This window comes from Pagrus major, chromosome 1 (assembly GCF_040436345.1).
Source record: "Pagrus major chromosome 1, Pma_NU_1.0".
In the NCBI taxonomy this organism is placed as follows: domain Eukaryota; kingdom Metazoa; phylum Chordata; class Actinopteri; order Spariformes; family Sparidae; genus Pagrus; species Pagrus major.
In genome coordinates, this window is record NC_133215.1 from 19790824 (window position 1) to 19808021 (window position 17198).

Here is a 17198-nt window from a genome sequence, read left to right on the forward strand (position 1 = left end):
TGAAGAGAATCACTTGGCTTTGGTTTCAGAGTGGGAGAGGAATTTGGCTTCGGAGCAGGAGAAATGGAGATTCTGGGCTTTGCAGGGAGAGTTGGAGGGTTGTGTGTTTTGGGCTTGGTTCTTGGGAGGGTTGAAGCTCTTTCTCCGTGTGAATACTGACATGATTTACTCCAAGAGGGCCGACTGGATGTCTTGGAGGAACAAATTGGAACAAAAGATCTGAAGCCAAAAGAGATTAAAAAAAATGTAAATGGCAAAATGAATTAAAACTGAGCAAAAATTCAAGCTCCAGCTTAATTTACCTGTCAGTGTCGATCTGTTTTCGGTCGTGTTTTTCATAGATGAGTCCCTTCTCATCAAATGACGGGATCTGAATGGGTTTCTTTTTGATGACAGGAGATGAGAGGGCGAGAGGAGGTGACAAACAGACTGATGGTTGTTCTTTTGTTTGTCTGGAGGTTGCAGACACTTGAGGGATCAAAGGTGCCAGACGGTGAAAAACACTCATTCTGTTTGATAGAGTCGTGTGTGAGGAGAGGAGAGGATAGATTAAACTGACGCCAGTGAAGAAATGCAGGAAAATCAAACATGTATCATCATTTATTTTCGAAAAAAAGTGACAATATCACAATGTTAAAGTACTCCATTACAAGTAAGAGTTACATTAAAATCAAGTTGAATAACTCTACTTTTTAAATCTGAAAAGTAACAAACAACCATAGGCGTAAAAGGATCAAATTTCCCTCTGATATGTAGAACATTAAATTATAACTACCTCAAAACTAGTCCTTAAGTACAGAACGTCAAAACTCTGTAGTCTGAAACCGTATGGCTGCTATGTGCGAACACTATAAAGTCGACCACATAACACATCTTAACAATTCATATATTTTAGTTCACAATAGAGGGAAACAGACACTAACCTGCTGTGTGAAGCTCTGTCTCTGTTGTTGACACTCTGAGAGAGTAAATAAGTGAAAGAGTGCGAGATGGGGAACACAGCAGTAGGAAGTGGTGGGCACAGAAGTGCCATTCTCTCCATTCCTTCGACACTGAAGCTGCTCTGTTTCACTCCCACTGCGGCCTCTCATCTCGCTCGGTTCATGGGACTCCGTCTGTGAAGTCTGAATGTGCTCTTAGTAGTCTGTCTGATTCACAGTTAGTGTATTTTTCTTATTTTGTTTTTGGGGTTTTGTTTTAATTTCAGCTCTTTTACAGAGACAGTTTGTTCGTTTCAGTTTAGTTTTTATTGTTTAAAGATGTTTTATTTTTTTAAAATGATCACTTTGTGAAGGCAGTGGACTCACAGTGTCAATACACATATGAACCGAACCTCCTCATGTTTGATGTGTAAATGTGCATCGTCTAACATATCAGATCCGATATTCCAGATTTTTCTTCATCAGTGTTTTTCTATCTGATTACTGTTAAAAATAAACTGATTTAAAAATGTGCCACATTGGCTCTGATGCAGCATGTAATCTGTAAAGTAACTAGTAACTAAAGTTATCAAATAAATGTAGGAGAGTAAAAGGTACAATACTCCAAAGTGTAGTGGAGTGGAAGTATAAAGTGGCAGAAACAGAAATATTCAAGTAAAGTTCCTCAAAGTTGTACTTAAGAACAGTACTTGAGTAAATGTACTGAGTTACATTCTGTCACTGGATTTTAAGTAATTAGTTTTAAATTTAGCTGTGTTTACATTTTTTAGTCTATTTTAATTGCTGTGGTCTATTATGATGCTTAATAGTGACATCAAAGTAGTTCAGTGTTTCTAATGAGGTTTTCTTCATGAAACTGTGATTATTCTCAATCGTCAACAAACACCAACAAACATCAGTTGCAACTTTAAAATAAACACTTACTTATTAAATGGCTTATAAAGCATTTCATTGTTTGTTAACAGAGAAATAACTATTAACTACAATTCTACTTTAACTTTAAACTTTATAATCCATTTATTAATGATGGTTAATATAAATGTTAACCAAAATGTATTTTTTCTTTTAGAAAATCATTTCAGTTAGTTCTTGTCTTTTTTCTTCTATAGTTTAGTTTTTATTCTCTTCCAGTTAGATAAAAAGAGTTTTTAACTGCACTGGATTTCACTGGGACTATTCTGACACTAATCCTCCAGGTCACCTGGTAAGCAGAGTTATAAATGAATGTATATTAGAATAAATGTTTAAAGAAAGATTTGATGATCACGTCTTGAGGTGCACATGTGATGAATTCAATGAAACACAATGTAATGATGATTATTGTAAATATAATGGGCTGGATTTTGGACCCCAGGAAGACGAGCTGGTGCCAAGGACATTCAGCTAATGGGAAAACTTTTAGATAAATAACTAAATAAATGTAATAACAGTGATCTGCTGAAATACTTAAGTGAAAGTACTGCAGGTCCTGCAACCTGTAGGGGACGGGCCCCTCCCAGAGGTCACAAAGTAAAGCTGAGGAGTTTTAATTTATTTGTTTATTTTAAGCTTTTTCTATCATTGTTTTTTTGGAAATTTTGGATAATATAACACAGTTATTTAAATGACAACATGTAATTTGTCTTTCAGTGGAGCTGCTTGTCAACTCATAGACGTCAAAGATGACACTTTATTGTAAAGGGTTTGGTCGTTTTTTTTATCTGAAGAGTCACTACAGCTGTAGCAAAGATGTAGTGAAGTAAAAAGTATAACGTCTCCCTCTGGAGTGGAAGTATAGAGTGACATAGAATGGAAATACTTGAGTAAAATGCAAGCTCAGCTTCATAATAAGACACTCAGAGAAAAGAGGATTAACAGTTTTATTTTGTATGAACAAAGGAAGCATATGATCATCAAAAGAGGGCTGATACACACCCTGTTTCCTCACCATGCTGTCAAGTAAAAACAATGAAAACAAAAACACTTTGAGCGTTACCAAATACTATTTTTCTATAATCTTGGTCCATCCAGGAGAATTTTGGCACCTCAAACAAACCAGTTGCATTTGTTCAGCACATAGTATTCTAACAAAGTCATTACTACACCATTTTGGCACAGCGGCACTAACAATCCTCATGCTTCTCAGCAGCTGCCATGCCGACATCACCAGAGAGAGGATCCAAAAACCCTCCCTGCTGGCGACAAATTCATTGCACTTATGTCGTTCACTTCACCCTTAATTAAATGCACAATACAAGTAAACTTCATGAGATATGTAAAGTGATTGTCGGTTACAAAACGTATGTAAAAGTTGGCACAAGTATAAGATGGCGTGAAATTTACATCATTTCTAAAGGGCAACATGTCCTCCAATCAACTGTGTGTTGTCTTCTCCTTTTTGTGCATTTGGCTTCATTTTATAAACTCTGCTGAACTTTTCCCTGATCTCTAACAGGAAAAAGCTTTAAGTATGTTAGAGAACAGGGAAAAGTTGGAATGATAGCTCCTCCATCTTTCTCTTCTCTTCTCCATCTTAAAGGTGTTGGCTCCTATCCCACCTCTGTCCTGGCAGCACCCCTGTCCAGATGGCCTGCCTCCCCGCCCTGCTCCCCCTCGTCCTCTTGATCATATCAGGGCATTGCTATCGTCATCTCTGCAGTTCACACTGGCCACCAGTGGGTGATGCCGGACTGTTTTGTTGCTCCACTTGTGGGCATCCTGCAGCCCGGGCTCGAGGAAGTACAGGCACGCTCCGAAGCCTGCCAGCACCAGAACCGACACCAGCAGGTAGAGGGGAACGAACCAGTCCAAGAACAGCCACGACATCACTGCTGTGAGAGAGAAGGGTAGAGGTTGGAGGAGGAGGAGGAGAGGGTGGAAAATGGATGAGGAGACATGAGGGAGGAAAGGGTGGGTGAGCAGAGTTGCACTGTTATTCAAATCCCTGCAAACACTCACAGACATCATGACAAACTGCAGCATCTCAGCGTCCCATTATTCTCACTGGAATCAAGGAGTCGAGACATTACACAACCAGCCTCCAGCACGCTGCCTGCCTCCATCACACTCAGATACCCAATCCTTTCAATCTGCAAACACACACAGGTGTTGCACTCTACAAAAACAGTGCTGTGGTAGTAAATAACAGCGTCACGTTTACCTGCAGACGCTGCTGAATCAGTCGCTCTTCGTGTGTTTGATGGCGTTCGATGTCAAAGAGTCAAATGGATCATGAGATGATCTCCGGCGCTGCAGCTCTGACTGTTGCATGTGAGACGGACAGACTCACAGGTGCTCTCTGAGAGGCACAAGAGACAGAAGCTGCATGCGGCTTCATCCTCCGGCTCCTGGCGCTGACGTTGGAAAGGAGGGGTGGGGGTTGCTATGACAACACCCCTGCTGGTGGCTGAGAGGATGGAGGGAGTGGGAGGGAAACTTATATAACTATAATCTTTTTTTTGGGGGGTGGGGTGGGGGAGTGAGTGGTGGGGGCAAGCCCTTCAGATGTCTCTGGATGCTCGCCGGCTTGCTGCTCGCTGCGTAAAATCAATTCCACTCCATTTAACACCAAGGCCATCACACAGTTTATGTGACATTGAGAGAGGGAGAGAGGGGGGCCATATTTTGCGTGAGCAGCACCTCTCATATCTGCCCTGAGTGACGGCAGCTGCAGTGTTTTATGGAGTCACTCCCCTGAGTAAAAGGGCGGAAAAAAGATTTTTTTTTTTTTTTTTTTGGCTTTTTGTCTTGCTAGTTTCTGAGACAAAAGCTGAATACAGAGAGGATGGCCTACATAATGAAAAGTTGTCAGAGGATGTCATCCCTTTTAATGACTGCCATTTTTAGCACATTCTGCACGAGCGTGAGATTCATGAAAAGCAGCCGAGTTAAACAGATCAGCTTCAAACAGAAATGATGACATGTGACATCCTGGCCTGATGAGTTACAGAAAGAAATGCCGTTGTTTTAATATTTTTTTTCCTGTTGTGAGCTATATCACAGTTTGACCAGGTTAGAACTAGGAAATCTTGTCTTTTATTTCTTTTATCTGACATCCCTGGAATCAGTTTTATTGAATTTGTCAAAGAATCAAATTTATTTGATTATATTTTGCTGCATACATTTGTTCATTTCAATTTGCTGTCTTACCTGAAGCAGTTTGTAACTTGGGTTTTAGAAAGATTAAAGGGGATCTATGTAACAATTTGTAGTTATTTACATGTATTAATCACTTTTTTATTGGCCATATGCGAGCAGATTATAATGTGATGTGAAAAATGAGACCTTCCCCGTCTCTCTCTGTTGCCTATAGAAGCCTGTGGATGGTTAGTTTAAGTTGTTTAAAGCTGCTGGACTGTGGATTTCTTTGTGAAGGACAGTCCAAAGGATTTGACTTTGTGGACCTTTTTCGAGTGCCTCTCTCCGCTCTGCTAACAGAGAGCAACAGTAACTAACGTTAGTATAGAAATGGAGTCTGCTAACATAAACTAATGACCGGCTTCCAGCACAACACAGAGGTTCACAGGGCTCCTTTAATAAGAAGAATTATTTCCGTTGTTGCCTCCAGTGGTTTCACAGTCCACCAATCTTCATCAAGATGGAGACAGGAACTCTATGACTTAAGAAACATTGAAAAATAGGAACTAAAACTAGAAAAAATGCATTATATGAACAAATAAGATTTTTTGAGGAAGCAGCAGGGCCATTTATAGCTTTTTGGGGGCCCTATGCAAGATGGAGACCCTATTTTGTGGAGGGGGTTCCAAACTCTAGTTATTTATTTACTTATACATCTTTCACGCTGGCCAAGAAACCCCACATACCCGCTAACATCTGTTTTTTGTGTACAATGTAAATGTATATGATAAGGATTTACTCCCCTGTCGATGAACCCTACAGTAGTCAGGGGTATTTATCGCCTCTGGCTCGGCTCAGCTGTGATGTGAATGTCACACCCGGGTAAACATGCGTCAACGTGTGTTGAAGTTAAGGCCGCTGACTTGTTAATATCTTTCCATCTGTCTCTGTCAAGCAGCGCTTGAACATCGTTCAGTCAGCGCTGACTTCGAAAGAGAGATTTAAGTTAAAGAAAAAAAAAACCACTACGTGTCTAATTCAGAATATTATTGATTAAGACTTTTTATAACAAGTTTAAAGTCTTCTGGATGTAGTCTGATGAGGTGTATGATCTGCTGCTTTCGGCACTGGCAATATAAAAGGAGATCATTGCTGATTATTAGCGGGTTTAGTATCTGTGTTTAAAAAGCTAATTTTGGTGTTGTAGCTTGTTCTTATTCTCTATTACTACTAATTTTCTGGACAGGATTCAGGATTTGGGACAACTGCTCATAATTCATGATTGTACCAAATGTTTCTGTCTGGTCAGCCAAGTGCTAAGCCAGCACAATAAGGAGTTAGGTCAGTTCTGCAGTCCATTCACATCACAGTTTTATTTCTTCATGGGGTCCCTTTGCCACCGCATGGTCTGCATATAACAAGAAACAGTTTTAGGAAGCAGACAATATAGAAGGTGCTGTATCGTGAACAACTGAAATCAATATTGTGAAGTGATGACAAAAAACTGAACAAATATAATAACTAACAGTGTTATGTTCTGTCCGAGTGTTTGGACAGATGCTTTGGCAACATTGTTGTTAAACTTTCATGCCAATAAAGCCCCTTTGAATTTGAAATTTGAATTTGTTGTGTGTGTGTGTGTGTGTGTGTGTGTGTGTGTGTGTGTGTGTGTGTGTGTATGCGTGCGTGTGTATGTGCGCGCGTGTGTGTGTGTCCACTATGCTGGCAGCTGCTGTGAGATCACTTTGGTCTGCAGGAAGTCAGAAACAAGAGGAGCGACGACTTCAGGACTGTTCAGGTGGACGTGATGTTCGCCTGGTACAGTCACCACTGTGTGCTGTGGCAGAGAGAGAAGTGATGATGAACATTTGAGTTTTCTTGTTTTGTGCTGCTCTGTCATTCAATGATTTTTCATAAAGAAATGATTAAGAAAGATCTTTTCTCTCACGTTGAGTCTTTTGGTTAATTTCTAGTAATACATGAATTTCCTCCACCAAGAAGCCCATGTTTTCTCCCAAGTCCGTTTGTTGGTTTGTCAGCAGGAATACACAAAAACTACTGAAAGGATTTCCACAAAACTTGTATGGGGAATGGGTCTCGGCCCAGAAAAGACCCCATTAACTTTTGGTGCAGGAATTTTTTTTATCACTTTCTTTAACAATGCGAGATGGTATTTTTTTCTCTTGATCTTGATGTAAACAAATCAACTGTATTCGGGTGGCTGGTATCTAATCCTCAATCTGGTGACTTAAATTGTGATTAAATTATGGGTGGTCTCAAATTTAGAGTGATACAGGGCTATCAAGGTTCACACCGAATGAGGCTTGATTGAATTAAAGGGTAACTCCACCAATTTATACAATAAAGTGTGTTTATATGTTTACGGGAGTACTCCTGCATATATGAAAAAGTAGTATAAGGCCTTGTGTGGCTCCAGAGGAAATGTAATCCATTAACTTGTCTTAACTGATGTCACTCAGTTGCATTGTACGTAATGAAGGCCACAGGTTTTGAAAAGGAAAACGAATGTGTGAAAAAAAAAGGCGACATCTCTGTTTCTGTTTTCATGGTGGTGTACCACAGATACACTGCTCTTGTTCATTGTATAGTTGTTTTGTTGTTGTTTTACATTTGCCCATACTGTATTACTCACACACTCACACGACATGAAACTGAAGGACCACAGTCCTTTTTGTGACTTGTCACAGCAGGAAAAGCAAAGGTGAAACAAATTTAATGTTAACAAAGACTCAGTTCCACAAAGTGAGTCATGACACTCAGAAAGCATGGAGGAAAAACAGGACCCTGAAACCAGGACATCTGTGCTTTTACTGCTTTGAAAAGCTAAAATGTCTGCTGTGAAAAAGGTCTTTTGTGTACTGGACAAAACATCGGTGTATTTTTCCCCTGTGCTAAATTTTGATATTGATTTCTTTTTTAAAAAAGAAAAGGAACAATCTGGTTGTGTCTTTGAACTCTTTTGTGACCCTGTTTCTTGGTAACGCTCTCCAGTCTCCTCTGTGCTGTGGACAATAAGCGGGGAACAATATGTTTTCGTTTACTTTCCTTTTAACCGACACCGACATGGCAAGGCAGCGTTCGCCCAACCTCCCTCTGTCGGGGTTCACAATACTACTTCTCATTGTCATACTTACCTTCTAAAACAAGAGCAGGCAGGAACGAAACATTTAATCTAAGGCGAGGGAACATGAGGTGCACTTAATTGTTACACATGTAAATATACAGTATAAATAATAGTTAAAGTGTTAATGATAATAATAATGATGATCAAGTTAAGGATAATGAAATAATTGTCCAAAACAATGCTGTGGAATCATTCCTACTGAAATATGATTTACCAAAGTATACTGTTCACCTTAAAAACCCCTTTAGACTCACATATATTTCTTTAAATGTTCACTTATATGCATGCTTGCATACCCACATGGAAAGAAATTATAACAGAAGAACGGTAAGGCCTAATTGCAATGTATGTGGCTTTCATCTGAAAGGTAAAATCGTATAGTTTCTGAAAACTGTGCTTGTGTGTCATGGGTCAAAAAGAAACGTAGTTACTTCAATTATTCATCTAAAATAAGTCATATCTGAATAACAGGAAATAGGATATACTTTATGTCAGAGCTTTGCTAATCACTACACATACCTTCTACATCTCGTCAACTACACTTTACACAAAATGTCGGACCTCTAGGCCTAATGAGCAACACAATAAACTTAAGGAATAACTTTTACTTTAATAACTAAGTAATAAATATTTTTGTTTATATATCTATATATAATATTTAGTACATTGTAAATGTCTATATGCTCATCCCTCACCCTTCTGGTATTCTATGATGGTTAAATCCTCACAATAAACTATTCCAGCAGCTATTAAGATTTTTTATATCCAAGATTTAAACTCACATTTCTGTCACGATAGCCTTGGAGAAGTCTCGAAGTAACTTTCTGTTGGTTTGATTCTGGAAGTGTTGCACCAAAACCTTTGTCAGCCCTGAAAAAAAAGCAAAGTTTGAAAGAAGTTTAGTGTGACGTACATTGGTGACTTTATCAAGCCACATTAAATTGAATTAGGATGCACAAATCATACGAAACTGGCATGTTCATAATTTCAGTGTATTGATCAACATCTTACAGAACAACCAGAAGAGAGGCTTGAATCCTCGCCTGCATGTCCAGACTCTGCTCCAAACTGATGCGCACTATGTTTTTCTGAAAACAGCAGATAAAACAAATGTGTGCTGTACGAGCTGAATGCCGAACCTCTGGTAGAAAAATATATCCATTACAAAGAGGCGGTGGATGTGGGAAAAAGGGTTTGGGAGGTTAAAAAGACTTACAAAATTAACTCGCATGTCTCTGGAGAACACAAATCCTGCAGAAGAGAAACACTTTCAGCTGGCAGCAGATGGGAGAAAGCAAAGTGAGATTACTTCTCTCTGAGAGGAAAACAAGAGATAAAGACGCACCTGCTTCAACTTGAACGAGACCTCGCTCTAAAAGGATGCGCACAGACTGTTCAGACAGAATCGGGTTTGCAGCTAACAGCCTGAAAGAAATACAACAGTTGTGGTTTATTGTATCATGTTTAAAGGGGCACTATGTAGTTTTGGGGAATAAATTGTATTTAGAAGAGAAAGATCTTTGTAGACTGATTTTTTGAGCCTAAACAAACTAAAAAAACAAACTGATCTTAAAGGACATCAAAATTTCACACTGTTTTACTTTGTTTATATTTGGCGGACCCTGCCACCTTTGTAGCTTCAAACAGTGTTCTGGGGACCTTATTTTCCTCTGAGAACAGCTTGTTTATTCAGTTATGGAAAAAAAATCTGAGTTTGAATTTCTTCTCCAAAACTATGTAGTGCCCCTTTAAAGAGTACTGCACTGAATCATGACTGCACTAATAGCACTCAGCACGCTAGGCTAATGATGGACAGGAAAAAAAAGATCAAATCGATGGAACAAAAGCAGAGATATCATCTTCTTCTTTGCCAACTGTTGTCTGTCTGACTGTTAAAAGTATGGCTGGGTTTCAGATGCGTTATGCTAGTAGCGGCTAATGTAGCCTGAAGCTGCTAGCCGTAAGCAGAGATGAGGAGTGGACTACAGAGATCAGATGAGCTCACTTCTTTCTAACTCAACAGTCTCAGATTGTTTTAAATATCAAACTTGTGTCTTCAGCTCCAACCAACACTGCCTCCAGTGACAAGTTGAGTATGAATATATCAGATTGTGCCTCTTTAGACCATTCAAGGAAGTCAAAATTAAACTAACAGATTGATTACAAACATAACGTTTCGCAGGTTTTCTGATATTTTATGTTTAAATGCACAGATGAAGCTACTTAATTACATATGTTCCAAACTGAACAGTAATCTTAACAAAAATAAACACCTACACGTTTATTTTGGACATTTTTCCCCGGATGCAAAAAAAGAGCAAAATCTCAAAACTGAAAACAAAAATGACAGCTTATTTAACTTGAATTGGTCACAAACTGGAGCGCTATAATACCTCTCCGCAGCCTTCTCATAAGTGTAAACTCTTTTCTTCTCTTCTGTCTTTTTTTCATACTGTAGCATCTCATCCATCCCCTGTCTCATCAGCTTGGGTATTTCTGTCTGCAGGAGGAATAGAGAAAGAAACAATGAGGTGAGAAAGTCAACTCAAACTGACAGCCGTGGAGGGTGAGCATAATTGAGGAATACTTAAATAATATTTTTATGGATATTGTCACTATTAAACCATCTTTTCTTTAAAGGCTTGTCATACTCAGTATAGTGATCATAAAAACTGTGACGGTACCAGATCTGTAGGACTAAATCCAAAAGCGTCCAGCAGTACGACAGCATCCACCATCTCAGGATACAGTGCGCTAAACTGTGGAAAACACAATATGGACAAAATATGATACCATGCAATAAAACACAGCAACATATTCTCTGTATAATGAGTGAAAACAGTGAAAACTTGCGTGTGATGAATGTTACTTACCATTGCAGCGATGTTCCCACCTGTCAGGTGGAGAAAAAACAATCATGCTCAACGCTTTGTCAAAATCTTTACTCACTGACTTATTTCAAACAGATTCTGGGCTGTAACAATAATTAAATTTTCATTATCCATTAATCAGTTAATATTTTTTGATAGATCAATTAGTGTAGGAAAGTGTCTGGTGTCTCCAGATTATCTATCTTAAGCTGAATCTGCATAATGTGGGACTCACCCATACTGTGGCCTATGATGGAGAATTTTGTCCACTGGAGACCTGTGGGAGTTTTCATAGAAAACATCTGATTAAATCTAGTTTCATTCCCTGCTGTACTTTATAACAAATCTGGATTAACTTCCACAGAGACATGATAAGATCTGACATCTTGCTGAAAAGGTCCTGCATCCTCTTGAACTCACGTACCGTCAACAATTCTGCGAACATCCGCCACGTACGCTGGAAAAGCGTAGAAAACTCCAGGAGGACGATGAGAGGACAAACCGTGACCTGGCATGTCCACCGCCACATACTTGCAGTCTGAGAGGAAGCAGAAAAAGAGATTAAATATTCCACAGTGTAGCGAACCTCAACAGGGTTCAGTCTTGTGTCTCACCCACTGTTATATCATTTATTTTTCAGTAATGCTTGCGGCAGTGTTGGCTGGTCCACTGCTGTGTTCCAGACTGAAATATCTCAACAAATACTGGATGGATTATAACGTTGTACAGACATTAAAGCAACATTATGTTTTACTTTTTTACCTTAAAATAGCAGACTCAAAATCATTTTTATTTCACCTTTATTTTACCTGGAGGTCCCATTAAGATTAAGATCTCTTTTACCATGACATATATCGCCAAAGTAGCAGCCATACACTATAATAAAATAAAACTTATAAAACTTGATATACACATAACCAATCCAAAATGCCACACAAGTTGAAATGTTGTTCATTACCTTTGGGTAGAAGGGGAATGAGTGTGTTGAATGTACCACAGTTGTCAGCCCAGCCGTGCAGGCAAAGCACAGGACGACCGTGATCAGGACCCCAGACTTTACCTCTGATCTCTCCCCATGGCACCGGGACAGAGAGCTCTGAAACTGGACACACAACACAAGCTCAGAGAGCAGCTCTCAAACAAGGATCTGACAGATATTCACTGCTCACATACTACCTGTAGAGGACATTTTAGTGTCTGATGATCTTCAGCTGATGTCTCACCAGCAAAAACAAAAAACAAAGTTGTCCTGAAATATCCACATAACAACAGAAACAAGCAGACTACCTTTGACCTTTGGACCCTCAGAGCAACAGCCTCATTCTTCCTCTTCTTCTTCTGTGGAGTTTTATGGCGGTTGGCATCCATGTGTGTTGCATTACTGCCCCCTACAAGATATAGTTTCACCGTGAAAATGATTTACATTGTCCAAAGTGATACCATTCCCAACATTGTCCATCCATCCTATTCCTATGGGGTTTGTGTGTTGACTCTCTTTCAGAAATCCACTTACTGAACCACAGACTTTTATGTTTTAATATGCTGCTGACCAGTGAATTAAATGTTACTACACAACTATATGATGGTAGGAGTTCATCTGTTTTCTATAGCACCCATAACAACACAGTATTTAACACAGTGTTTCGTTACGGAGGTGGTACAATACTCCTTCAAGCAAAACAGATCATGAGACGGGATGTACCAGGATCTGGGAGGCAGACCACTTCCGCTCCAGGAGGACACCATGAAATTAGACATTTTTCCTTCCTCCATGCACTCTGGAAGTTGATGAAGTTTTGATGGAAATTCCTACTCTGCTTCCACCTTGAAATGAGCACTGAAAACGTATGAATTCACGAAAAACTGTGAATCTGCAGTGCTGCACTTGGTGGGTGTAACAAAAATGGGACCAAGAAAATAAATCACACTTTTTTTCAGCCAAACCTTCCTCTCTCTCTGTAACTGCTGTTGGCCTGTTGGCTTGCATTTAAGGCTAAATCTCTTATTTATGTGGAGAAATGTGTTTGTCAGCCCCAGTTCAGATTTGTCAATAAAATTCTCATTAATGTTGCCTCCAGCTCGTTTTGATAGGGATTATATCATCTTAAGGAAGCATATTGGCACTTCACGGGAGCTTTAGTACTTTTATTCATGGAAACTCTCACACAGTTTGTTCTTATAAACAACAGTACAACGTGACTTTGTCAACAGTGTTTGACTGTTTGCAGCTTATAACTTGTGCTCTCGGGTCGGCGGTGAGAGCACTTTGGTTCGCAGGAAGTTGGACACGAACGGAGCGACGACTTCCGGCTTGCTCAGATGAACGTAATGATCGCCTGGTGCTGTCACCACCGTGTGCTGAAACAAAGACAAACAGAGAGGGAAGGGATGAGCACTACACTATTCACAACAAACCAATGCACACATTTTGTATTTTCATTCTGTCCCAGTTGCAAACTCACGTTTCTGTCCCGCAAACACTGGAGCAGTGTGGTGGTAAATTTACTCTGAGCTGGTTCAGAAAGTATTCTATCAAAGCTGCCGTTTGCTCTGGAAAAAAGAGGTTTTGAACACATTTAGTTATATTGAAGGATGAAGAGTTAAGTACAGTAAGTTATTGATAGATATAATACGGACAAAGATGTTCAACACACTTACAGAACAACCAGAAGAGAGGCTTGAATCCTCGCCTGCATGTCCAGACTCTGCTCCAAACTGATGCGCACTATGTTTTTCTGAAAACATAAAAACACACGTGTGCTGAATGCTGAACCTCTGGTGGTGGTGGAACATATAGAAGTTTACAAAGAGGTGGTGGTGGATGTGGGAAAAAGGTTTGGGAAGTTAAAAAGACTTACAAAATTAACTCGCAGGTCTCTGGAGAACACAAATCCTGCAGAAGAGAAACACTTTCAGCTGGCAGCAGATGAGAGAAAGCAACGTGAGATTACTTCTCTCTGAGAGGAGGAAAAAGAGATAAAGACGCACCTCCTTCAACTTGAACGAGACCTCGCTCTAAAAGGATGCGCACAGACTGTTCAGACAGAGTCGGGTTTGCAGCTAACAGCCTGAAAGAAATACAACATGTTAGCAAGCGGCTCACTAAAAGGACAAAATGATATTATATTATATTATATAAATGGCCAACAATTTAAGAGCTATTATACCTCTCTGCTGCCTTCTCATAAGTGTAAACTCTTTTCTTCTTTTCTGTCTTTTTTTCATACTGAAGCATCTCATCCATCCCCTGCCTCACCACTTTGGATAATTCTGTCTACAAGAAAAGAGACAGAAACGATGAGGTAATGAAAGGAGCGTAAGCACGGAAGAGATCTGTTTTATGAAACATGATACAGTGTATGACTTAAAAGAAAGAATGAAAATGAAGATAATTGAAGCACAACTCAATAATACTGCAGAAATCATGTTGAACACTTGAATGAAGATTATTTGATGAATATAATCAGAAGTTATTTCCTTGAAAGTTGAATAAAAAAACCTGCTGGTTGATTATAATGAGTTCAGTATCTAAATATATGATACATGTACAAACATCTAACAAGGGCTGTAGCCTGACTGAGGTCATTTTTCAGCAGTTATAGCAACCAGAAGGGAGTTTTACAGTCTGAAATCAGGAAATACAATTAGTGAGAATTAAATGACCTTATTTTAGGGTTTTAAAATGAATAAATGAATAAATTGTACGACTTACAGCCAACATCCAACACAACAAATAAATAAACAAACAACTGATTCAGAAATTCATTCCTTGAAACATTCCTTCGCCCTTGTTTTGGGAAATAAAATTTACACAAAAAGACATGAAACAGTTACACAAACTGCAGCGAATATGAAAAATAAAAACTTTTCACCAACACAAACTGTTAAAGCTCTTTAGTAGTTTCGTGTCTCAGAGTGGCTCTTACCGTGTCTGTAGGCAGGAACCCGAAAGAGTCCAGAAGTACGAGCGCCTCCACCATCTCAGGATACATAGAAGCGAACTGTGGGAAACATAATTTGGACCATACGGTATCAGAACGCATGAAAACACAGCAAAATATTGTTCATGATGTAAAAAGGAGGAAACAGATAGGAGACACGGACACTTACCACCGCAGCAATGTCACCACCTGTAAATGAAAAAAAAATTACTTTACAAAACAGATGGCAGGAGATAAATTCTGATGTGACGCTGACTCACCCATACTGTGGCCTATGATGGAGAGTTTCTTCAGCTGCAGAGCTGTGGGAGTTAATTTCACAGATCATCAAACAGACAGGTTCAGCATCTCGTCACAGAACAAAGACAAAGTTGGCAAGATTTTTCAGTTTCCAAAAGTCCTGCTGTGGTGCAATCATGGGCATAAACAGGAACAATGAAGAGGAGCGCTTCTGAAACTTCTTGAACTCACCCACCATCGACAACTCTGCAGACATCCGCCACGTACTCGGGTAAAGAGTAGAAAGTTCCAGGAGGACGATGTGATGACAGACCGTGACCTGCCAGGTCCACCGCCACATACCTGCACTCTGAGAGGAGGGACAGAGTACAGTACTCACACGACACACTCAGTGGAAGTGACTAACCACCTAGCCACTATGCGAGCCGATATTAGATATTATTGCATATCGCAATATTTGCTGTCATATGCAGTATTTTTCACAATATCGAATATCAACCAGCAGTGTGATTCTTCCCCTGAGAGGAACTAATCCGACTGCATTTTAATTTTTAATTTATCAGTGTTACATCTCACCTGGTTGCTCTGTGACAGACTAGCTGAACCTAAAACTGAAGGTTATTCTGTTATATTTGCAATGAATTATTTGCACAAAAGCTGTGTTGTATGTGTTGCTGCAAAGGGAGACGTAAAGAGGGGAACAACATATCGACCTCTTGGTCGATTATTTATGTTACGATGATAATATTGTCTATCGTGATATTTTAGCAGGACAATATCGTGATATGAAATTTTGAATATTGCCCGAGCTTAATCTCTACAAGTGTAATGTTGCACAAAATGCATCTGCTGCTTTACACCTCGTCTTTCATTAATCAATCTTAATCATTACCAAATGAAAATGCTCTTTCCAGGAAACGTACAAGAAAATCATCCCCTACGAGCCAGTAATGGGTTACCTTTGGGTAGAAGGGGAATGAGGGTGCTGAATGAACCACAGTTGTCAGCCCAGCCATGCAGGCAAAGCACAGGATAACCGTGATCAGGACCCCAGACTTTACCTCTGATCTCTCCCCAGGGGACCGGTACAGAGAGCTCTGAAACTGGACACACAACACAGTCTGGTTTAGTTATACTCACGTCTCCACTCTTCTCTCGTCTGCCTTCTCTCAACTTGACCTGGTGACATTATCTTTCCAGTAACATGACCAGAAAGATAAACTCACACTTTCAATAAAAAAAATCGCCTCTGCGCCCAAAGTGACTTCAATCACTGGACACACAAAACAGCATCAAACACAAGAATATCAGAGAATTGATTAAATATTACTACTGCAGTAACTCAGACAGCCATTAGCAACAAAGTGGTGTTTTAACATGAGAAACTATTTGACTGACAGACGAAAATAATCCCACAGGTTTCAAATGAATCCATGACACCTGTCTTCTCTACTGTCTACTGCCTGCTTGTTTAGTTGTAGCCTGGTTGTCACCAGTTTAAACCACCTGTAAAGGCTGACAACACTTATTCACACAGATCCCTGACAGACACAAACACGTGTGAAACTGAAGTCTGCAGCTCACACACACGATGACCTGACAGGAGAGGAAACAGAAACTAACAACAGCAACAACTGTCATTAATCATTACAGGCCTGTGAGGGTCAGGCTGACACTGAGCTTTAAAGCCACATATGGACTATTTGACAAGACATCAGTGTTACAGCCTGCTGTAGATGTCTGACAAGACGTTTAAACCTCCAAATACTCTGACTTTGTTACCTTGTTTAGCCATTCTAGTTGATGTTATTGTGTGAAACCCTCCGTGAAGTTTGCTCACATCTCTAAACGTAACAAGTCTGCAGTCCTGTTCACTTCCGTCCTCTCCTGTGGCTGCAGCAGCGTGGACTGATCAGCGTCTGTTGTCCCTCAGTAAGGTCTGTCAGGCAGCACCTCTTTCTCATGGAGCTTTAGCTTGTGCTCTAGTTTCAGCATTTGCTTAAAT

At 39.8% G+C, this 17198-nt stretch overlaps 2 protein-coding genes across 3 annotated transcripts; both read right to left on the minus strand.

The window, feature by feature from the left end:
• Positions 1-6351: 6351 nt before the first annotated feature.
• LOC140997977 (serine hydrolase-like protein) lies at positions 6352-12306 on the minus strand. Its single transcript, XM_073468076.1, has 12 exons — positions 12189-12306; positions 11971-12114; positions 11437-11550; positions 11248-11289; positions 11016-11035; positions 10827-10901; positions 10536-10642; positions 9488-9567; positions 9359-9393; positions 9154-9230; positions 8925-9012; positions 6352-6834 (listed from the first exon to the last, which is right to left on the minus strand). Exons 1-12 carry the CDS (start codon positions 12199-12201, stop codon positions 6715-6717), a joined length of 915 nt encoding a protein of 304 aa, XP_073324177.1. The 5' UTR covers positions 12202-12306; the 3' UTR covers positions 6352-6714.
• Positions 12307-13142: 836 nt separating this feature from the next.
• On the minus strand, positions 13143-17088 carry LOC141014182 (serine hydrolase-like protein). 2 transcript variants are annotated; one of them, XM_073488258.1, is made up of 12 exons: positions 16976-17088; positions 16153-16296; positions 15429-15542; positions 15214-15255; positions 15123-15142; positions 14939-15013; positions 14180-14286; positions 14001-14080; positions 13871-13905; positions 13671-13747; positions 13475-13562; positions 13143-13370 (listed from the first exon to the last, which is right to left on the minus strand). In XM_073488258.1, the coding sequence occupies exons 1-12, from the start codon at positions 16986-16988 to the stop codon at positions 13242-13244; spliced, it is 924 nt and encodes a 307-aa protein (XP_073344359.1). In that variant the 5' UTR covers positions 16989-17088; the 3' UTR covers positions 13143-13241. The 2 variants fall into 2 exon arrangements, with proteins under 2 accessions (XP_073344359.1, XP_073345077.1); XM_073488976.1 differs by lacking the exon at positions 16976-17088 and having other exon boundaries at positions 15425-15542; positions 16153-16292.
• Positions 17089-17198: the final 110 nt, after the last annotated feature.

What these genes read in the sequence shown, in the direction of transcription:
- LOC140997977 (XM_073468076.1), bottom strand. An exon ending in GTGGGAACATCGCTGCAATG is followed by an intron (nt 10,902 to 11,015) that starts GTAAGTAACATT and finishes TGTTTTCCACAG; the next exon opens with TTTAGCGCACTGTATCCTGA. An exon ending in GAGACATGCGAGTTAATTTT is followed by an intron (nt 9,231 to 9,358) that starts GTAAGTCTTTTT and finishes TGCTGTTTTCAG; the next exon opens with AAAAACATAGTGCGCATCAG.
- LOC141014182 (XM_073488258.1), bottom strand. An exon ending in TATGAGAAGGCAGCAGAGAG is followed by an intron (nt 14,081 to 14,179) that starts GTATAATAGCTC and finishes TATTTCTTTCAG; the next exon opens with GCTGTTAGCTGCAAACCCGA. An exon ending in GCCTCTCTTCTGGTTGTTCT is followed by an intron (nt 13,563 to 13,670) that starts GTAAGTGTGTTG and finishes TCTTTTTTCCAG; the next exon opens with AGCAAACGGCAGCTTTGATA.